We start from the raw sequence: 8721 nt of genomic DNA, 5'->3' as shown, positions 1-8721 counted from the left end.
AGAGGTGTGTTAAAGTCTCCCATGATTATTGTATGGTGGTCTATTAGACTCTTGAACTTGAGAAGAGTTTGTTTGATGAACATAGCTGCATCATTTTTTGGAGCATATATATTTATGATTGTTATGTCTTGTTGGTGTATGGTTCCCTTGAGCAGTATGTAGTGTCCCCCTTTATCCATTTTGATTAACTTTGGCTTGAAATCTATTTTATTTGATATGAGTATGGACACTCTGCTTGTTTCCGAAGTCCATATGAGTGATATGATTTTTCCCAACCATTCACGTTCAGTCATTGTATGTCTTTTCCTATCAAATGCATCTCCTGTAGGCAGCATATTGTTGGATCTTTTTTTTTTTTGATCCATTCTACTAGCCTGTGTCTCTTAATTGGTGAGTTTAAGCCATTAACATTTAGGGTTATTATTGAGATATGGATTGTTCTTCCAGCCATATTTGTTTATTTCTGTTACTTAACATGGTTTGTTTTTCCTCTTTGATTATTTTTCCCCTTTACTGTACTACCTTCCACTGTTGGTTTTCATTGTTATTTTCCATTTCCTCTTCCTGTAATGTTTTGCCGAGGATGTTTTGAAGAGATGGTTTTCTAGCTGCAAATTCTTTTAACTTTTGTTTATCGTGAAAGGTTTTAATTTCCTCTTCCATCCTGAAGCTTAATTTCGCTGGATACACAATTCTTTATTGGAACCCATTTTCTTTCAGCATTTGAAATATGTTGTTCCAGGGTCTTCTAGCTTTCAGAGTCTGTGTTGAAAGATCAGCTGTTATCCTGATTGGTTTACCCCTAAATGTAATCTGCTTCCTTTCTCTTGAAGCTTTTAGAATTCTCTCCTTATTCTGTATGTTGGGCATCTTCATTATAATATGTCTAGGTGTGGATCTCTTATGATTTTGCACATTCGGCGTCCTGTAGGCTTCTAGGATTTGGGATTCTGTCTCATTCTTCAAGTCTGGGAAGTTTTCTCGTAGTATTTCGTTGAACAGATTGCTCATTCCTTTGGTTTGGACCTGTATACCTTCCAGTATCCCAATGACTCTTAAGTTTGGTCTCTTTATGTTATCCCAAATTTCTTGGATGTTCTGCTCATGGTTTCTTAACAGTCTCACTGAGCTGTTTATGTTCTTTTCCAGTTGAAATACTTTGTCTTCATTGTCTGATGTTCTATCTTCTAAGTGTTCTACTCTGCTGGTAGTATTCTCATTTGAGTTTTTAAGTTGGTTTATTGCTTCCTGCATTTCTAGGATTTCTGTTTCTTTCTTTTTTATAACCTCTATCTCCCTATGTAGTTGATCTTTTGCTTCTTGGATTTGTTTATGTAACTCATTGTTGAAGTGATCTTTCATTGTCTGATTTTGCTGTCTAATGTCTTCCTTGAGACTCCAGATCATCTGAAGCGTGTAAATCTTGAATTCTTTATCTGACATTCCATCTGCGGCAGCTGTTACCTCTTCTAAAGTTGAGTTGACCTGCACAGCTTGTGGTTCTTTCTTTCCTTGTCTTTTCATACTGCTCGCGTTTCTTTCTGCTTGGTGAAACTGTTGTGTTATTGAATTTTCCCCCTATATATTTATATTGCTCTTGTATAGTTGCAAATTCTTCCTTACAGTGGTGGGGTGGCGGCTGTGCTCCTCCTCCAATTGGGGTGATCTGTCTATCTCACCGGCGGGCCGCTGGGACCCTTCTCCAGGTCGCGTGGTCTGCCTACCTTGTGGGCAACGGCTGGGCCCCTCTTCCAATAGAGATGATCTGTCTACGACGCTGGCAGGCCGCTGGGCCTGTTCTCCAGGTTGCAGGTCTGCCTACCTTGAAGGTGTAGGTGGTCTTTCAATTAGGCCGGTGTGCCGCCAGGCCCCTTCTCCGGGACGCGCGGTCTGCCTACCTTGTGGGCGGCAGCTGGGACCTTCCTCCAATTGGGGCAATGTGTCTACCACGCCGGCAGGCCGCTGGGCCTGCTCCGCTGGTCGGTCACAGGTCTGCCTACCTTGCAGGCGCGGGAGGCGGCTCTGCTCCGCCCCTCCTCCAATTGGGGCGATGTGCGGGCCGCTGAGCCTGCTCCGCCGGTCGGTCGCAGGTCCCACCTTGCAGGCGTGGGAGGCATCTCTGCTCTGCACCTCCTCCAATTGGGGCGATGTGTTTACCACGCCGGCAGGCCGATGGGCCTGCTCCGCTGGTTGGTCGCAGGTCTGCCCACCTTGCTGGCGCAGGAGGCGGCTCTGCTCCACCCCTCCTCCAATCGGGGCCATGTGTCTACCACGCCGGCAGGCCGCTGGGCCTTCTCCGCTGGTCGGTCGCAGGTCTGCCTATCTTGCAGACACGGGCAGTGGCTCTGCTCCGCCACTCCTCCAATTGGGACGATGTGTCTCGCATTTTTATTTTATCTTTTAAATTTTTGTTGGCAGTGCAGTGCTTTCTTCTTCATGTTTTTATTTGTATTGAAACTTCCTAGATGTTGAATTCTTATATACAATTGATACCATTAATTACTTGTTATTTGACATCCAGATTTTTGGTGATATTCACTATAAGTTGCATGGAACATCTTTGCTTAATTTCATGTAGTTACTGAAGAAGCAGTACAGTGGTGATCACTAAAATGTTAACATATATTTAACCAAGCTATTCTTAACTCAGCATGGTCGTTCTTTGAATATTAGGGAGATGTAAAGATAATCGTAATTTTCAGTGAATCAGATGATTTAAATTTTATACTTTCTGCTCTACTTTGTACATCCCCCTCCCACCTACCCCCTATTTTTTTTCTCGGTGGTGGGGATTATACCAAGGCCTAGTACATGCTAGGCAGTTACCCTATCACGGAATTATGTCTCTAGCTCTCTTACCTCTTACTGAATAGGTATTTTCTTGAGAAGTATGATTTTCTTTTTGTTTGTTGTTGTTTTCTATTAAAAAAAAAAAATCCATTGGTAATTTTTTTTTTTTTTTTGAGGAAAATTAGATGACAGAATCATTGTAGTTCTACTGAACATGTTCTTGCCACTCTTTCCAACATTAGGATGTTAGAATCCTCCATCTTGAGTCCTTATTTGAGAACTTATATTTGGTTAATGGAAAAATAGGATTGTATTTTATTCAAGATGTTCAATCATCACACTTTCTTGGATGAAGTACATTTGTCGTGTACTTTCCCTCTACAAATTTAGCATGATGGTACCTGGCTCTGGAGCAAGGGAGCAGCAGTTTTCTTTCCTAATGTTTTCTAGAACTTCTTAATCTAAACTGATTAGAAAGCAGGAAACAATGTTGGTTTTCTGACTTCCCTCACCCTACAGATAAGAAGTCAGTAAAAAAAAAAAAAAAAAAAAAGNTGGTAGCATGAGGAGAAGCTCTTGCCATAATACATGCTGTCAAGAGATGATTGCTGTCATGTACAACTCTCTCTCTCCTCATATTTAAGAAACTTAAATTAATCATCACCTTCTTTGGGAATATCAAATGTGATGAAATTTCTCTAGTTTATTTTTGGAAGTATTTCTGAAACTGTGACTTAACAAGATATGCTCAAGAACCAATGGGAGCTGAGAGCTAAGAATCTAGAAATCAAATTTTATCAGCTTTAAAGTATTTTAGTCTTGGGCTGGGATTGTGGCTCAGCGGTAGAGCCCTTGCCCAGCAAGGGCATTGTGTTGTGTCCATCTACACCTAAAAAAATAAATAAATAAATATTAAAAAAATATTTTAGTCCATTTTGTCTTAGATGTAAAAGCACTAGTAACAAATATTTTTTCAATCTAAAACCATGATTTAAAAGTATCATTCAAAATCAATTCACCTATTTTGGTAATGCAGATTGATTTTAATTTTGATTATTTGATTTCATATGAACATGTATTATCCATAATCCATATTATTTACCTAACTATAATGAAAGTGTATATTCAAATTGATGACTTTATTTTTCATAAGTAAGGCAAAATACTATGTCTGCTAATAGAGATTTAAAATAAAAACAAAAGTATTATTCACTCACAATCCTTCTCTCCTGCAAAAGTGTCCCCTTTAATTTTTTTTTTTTTTTTTGAGAGAGAGAGAGAATTTTTTTAATATTTATTTTTTAGTTTTCGGTGGACACAACATCTTTGTTTTATTTGTATGTGGTGCTGAGGATCGAACCCAGCGCCCCGCGCGTACCAGGCGAGCACGCTACCACTTGAGCCACATCCTCAGACCTCTTTTAATTTTTTATACACACATAATTTATAATTTGTGATTATTTTGTACCTGATATTACTTTTTTCCTCAGTGGATTAGCTTTATTGGAGTGTATAGTCTTCCAGAGCTTAGTACTTTACTAGCTAGTACTTGCTCTGTTATTCCTTTCAAACTCCAGGCTGCTCACACACTTATACCTACCTTGAGCTGACTGGATACAAGAAGGCAACATACCTGGGCCCTTGGTTCCTGTGTAAGAGGAGGCAAGAGGTCCTGGTGATCTCCTATGTTGTTATATCTCTCCATTCTTTACTATAGAGACATTCTGGTTAGTGCCATTAGAAAATGTCTTCACTCAGAGAAGGTCATTTCCTCTTCCTTGTTTTTATCTATAAATCATCTTTTTTCAACAGAAGATAATGGGATTATTGCTTGAATGTATAGGTTCTTTCTTTACTTCCTTCATTATTTGGACTGTTTGCCTAAAGTTAAGGAATTCCTAATAATCTGCCTTTAAACAACAATTTTACGAACATAAATTTTTTTAATTTTCTTTAACATCAGAATTTTAACACATGTTGACATCATTTGTTTCCCTGTCCCCCCAGGTAAATTATAGAATAATTTTTCTGCTGTGTTATCATACTACATGGTATGCATTATCTGAACCCAGAGGTGGTTTAATTGTGACCTTGAGATGGTGATGATTTCTGAGTACTTTTATCCAGAATGGAGGTAGTGCTTATCTGATGGTTGAAGGTTCAGATATCTTTCTTTCAGTCAGCCGTTGAGAAAGTACACTAGTCAAGTGAACAATTTTCTGTACCCGTTTTGTGGCAAATTATTCATGATTATTGTGTATTCTATAGCTTTTGAGTAGTATGTTCTGCTAATGCCTTAAAGTAGTTTTCATGGCTGAGAAGTAGAAAGTAGATCTCTGCTTAAAGTCCAGATAATAAGGTGAGACTATTATGTATGTAGGAGAAAGTGGAGGCTTAAGAATTTCATTATGAAATTATGGAGTGCATGAGACTTTAGAACATTTTTCCTTGAGGTTCTTGGTGTATGATCATTTGACAGAAAATCTCCTGGTGAAACATTGGCATAAGGAATCAGGTTTGGATTTAAAGGTATATAATTAGATGTATTTCTCAATAATGAGAAATTATTGAGCTAGTGGCTATTGCATGAGTATTTGTGATATTTGAGTTGTTAGCACCAGTATACATATCAGATAGTTGGATCAATGAGGGTGAGAGTGTCCTGTGATATTTAGAATGCTTGTTTCTCTCTTCTTCTCTTACCAAAAGTTTTACCAGTAGTGTGAGATGGTAGTTCATGAATAAAAATGAAAATTAGGTTGTTAAGTAGTGCTTCTTTATTTGTTTATAACTTTTGTTTATCTGAGTGAAAATGACCTAATTTGATAGGTTTTCATTTTTCTTCTAGGCTCAGTTTATGAACCTCTGAAAAGCATTAATCTTCCAAGACCTGATAATGAAACTCTGTGGGATAAATTGGATCATTATTACAGAATTGGTAAGCAAACCTGAGGGAAACATGGTAGCTGTGATTAGTATTCACTGTACCCTAGTTAGATTGTGTATATTATGTGAATGATGGTGTTCTATAATTTGGATATTGGATCATTTCAAGTGCTTAGACAGCAATGCAGTCTAGTTGCACATCTATACAGGAATTATAAAAGGAATCATTCAGATCGTACCTGGCCCTTGAATAAGTTTACAACTATTAGCAGTATCTTCTGTGTTTTTAATCTTCCTAAGCATAATCAGATTTGAAAACTTGAGTGTTTTTTGATGAATACATTAATATTTCATATAAGCATTAACTTACTTACTTACCCATACAAGGTACTCAGATAATACTAAATTCTTTGTATCCGTTTCTAATTCACTGAGATACAAGAGGTAATCTCAGTTACTATAATGGCAGATAATATAAAATTTGGTTACTCCAGAGGTATGAAATTTTTTTCTTCTATTTCAACCTTATGTAGACTTTATTTCCACTTATTTTTGGTAAAGATGGAATGCATTCTTATTTTGACTTTTTTTTTTGTTATCTTTGTAGAATTACCTGGCTAAAGAGAACTAATTGTATTTTAAAAGGAAACAAGTTATTTAGCGTTTGAGAACTAATCATTTACTTTGTGAAAAATAATAAATAAATTAGTACTCTTAAAGAAATTTTCATAATAAGATCAGTTTAGTTTTAGAAAAATAAATTTTAATTCTTAACTCCCTGTGAAAGACTAGCATATTTCAGATGTTTGAAAAAAAACTATCTTTTTTTTTTTTTTTTTTGAGTACCAAGGATTGAACTCAGGGGCACTCAACCACTAAGTCACATCCCCAGCCCTATTTTGTATTTTATTTAGAGACAGGATCTCAATGAGTTGCTTAGCATGTTGCTATTACTGAGCCTGGCTTTGAACTCGTGATCCTCCTGAACTGCTGGGATTATAGGCATGTGCCACCATTCTTCACTGAAAAAAACTATCTTAAAAAGGTAGTCGACATGTGTCAATTTAGATTATATTAATGTGTTTATGAAAAAGCATTATTCATATATTTATAGTTAGGAGTAAAATTGTTCTTAAGAAATATAATTTTAGTGTCTTTGCTTTCCTATTTTAGAACTCTTATATAAAAGATTTAATTTCAGGCTTGTTTTATTTAAGTAAAATGTTCACAAACATAGTTATTTACTTGCTGCTATCTTAATGCTATTTAAATATTGGATTTTTTAAGTTGAATCGGCTGAGTCCTTTTCTCAAAACTATAAGGACCCCTTCATATAGTGTGAATTACCACATGGCTAGAATGCCATGAAGTAGTTTCAGTATCTTCAAATTTTGATACTCTAACTAAATTTAGTAGCAACAAAACCTTCAGAAATGGTGTAAGGAAACCAAAAAGCATTAAGACATTTAGCCCAAGGAAAATGGCTGACGGTATAATTCATCCTTTGCCTTATCTTCCATTCTAGTCAAGTCAACATTGCTGTTATATCAAAGTCCAACCACAGGTCTCTTTCCAACTAAAACCTGTGGTGGTGATCAGAAGGCCAAGATCCAGGACAGTCTCTACTGTGCTGCTGGTGCCTGGGCTTTGGCTCTAGCATACAGGTGAGCTGTTGTGCGGTTTTCTAAAAAGACAAGCTGATAGAGTTTTGTGGGACCAAAACAATTGAGTGGCTGCTCTCTTTCTGCTCTGTTGCTGATTCACTCTGTGACTTCTTGTTGCTCAAGTCCCTTCCTATAAACCCTTTTAATTTATACAGGCTTATACAAGACCATTTAAAATCAGTCTTAAGATCAAACATTTTTTATTTTTAGGTTTCTCAGTCTTCATTAGTCTTTGGCAGAATGAACTACCTACCCATTCTCATTGTGTTGATTTGTTTCAATGAAAGAAGTAATTGATGGTGATGGAACCCCATAATAGTTAATAGTCTTGTTTTAATTACACAATTAGTTAATGATAACACCAGAACCAGGACTCTTTTTTTCTTCTTCTTTTTCCAGTTTAGTGTTTTTCCCACCACACTTCATTAAGATAGTTAAATCTGGTTGTAAGTCAAATGATGATTTTATAAAGTAAAAATATATCATTTCACAATATGGAATTTTTTTCTTACTTTATTTTATTGTAAGCACCAAGTGTGGATGACATAGTCAGTAGTACATTTTAACTATTATTAAGGTTATTAAGTTTCTGAATGTAAATTTTCTGAAAGTGACTTACATATTTCTGAAAATTGTAGCATCTACATGAAATGGTTCCTCTGTCATAAATCATTGATATGTTGAATTTTTAAAAGAAGATCAAATATCAAGATAGTATGAAGTAGTTTTTATTAGCACATTTGCATGTGCTATGGTAGTAACACTAAAAATATTTCCTAACATATTCTGTATAAATACAGTTTAGGCTTATTAAATGTAAAGCTACTACTGCTCTTAGGGGTATAGGAAGTATCACTGTAACATTACGGAGTGTAAGCCAGTAATGAGACAGATTAATGTCACCCATGCTAACTTCTTACTAAAATGTCTAACATGAGTCAAGACATGCATAAATAATCAACCAAAGCTGGACAGTTGATTGTTATAAGACAACTTTCTTGGATGCTTAAAAAATTTAGATGTATTGGTTACTGTTCCCTTTAGATGTATTGATTATAGGAACGTAACCAATAGAATGTACATATAATTATAAAAGGGATTTTGTTAGATTGGGATACATGATAAAAGACCAGATAGTCCCATAATGTCCATCTGTAGTCTAAACAGCTGGAGGAATCAGTAGTTGCTCAGTTCTCTTTTCCACACACCAATAACTCTGGAAACACCCTCACAAACATACCAGAATGTGTTTTACCAGTTTTCTGGGCATCTGTCAATGCAGTCAACTTGACAGTTAAGACTAACCATCTGAATAGATATCATAGAGGAAGGAAATAAGTGCTCTAGATTAGTATGAGCATGGCTATATTGAGACTAAAGA

General features: G+C 36.3%; 1 protein-coding gene across 4 annotated transcripts in view; it reads left to right on the top strand.

Moving 5' to 3' along the window:
* The window catches only part of Phkb (phosphorylase kinase regulatory subunit beta), a 217393-nt gene that overhangs the window by 30203 nt on the left and 178469 nt on the right, over window positions 1-8721 (top strand). For all 4 annotated transcript variants that reach the window (XM_015488767.2, XM_048792237.1, XM_015488766.2 and 1 more), the window contains 2 exons: window positions 5639-5728; window positions 7202-7340. In XM_015488767.2, the coding sequence (XP_015344253.1) occupies window positions 5639-5728; window positions 7202-7340 (229 nt within the window). The remainder of the gene's footprint in view (window positions 1-5638; window positions 5729-7201; window positions 7341-8721) is intronic.

This window comes from Marmota marmota, unplaced genomic scaffold (assembly GCF_001458135.2).
Source record: "Marmota marmota marmota unplaced genomic scaffold, marMar, whole genome shotgun sequence".
Taxonomy (NCBI): Eukaryota; Metazoa; Chordata; class Mammalia; order Rodentia; family Sciuridae; genus Marmota; species Marmota marmota.
The sequence above is the reverse complement of the archived record's forward strand: the minus strand, read 5'-3'. Positions and strand labels throughout refer to the sequence as shown.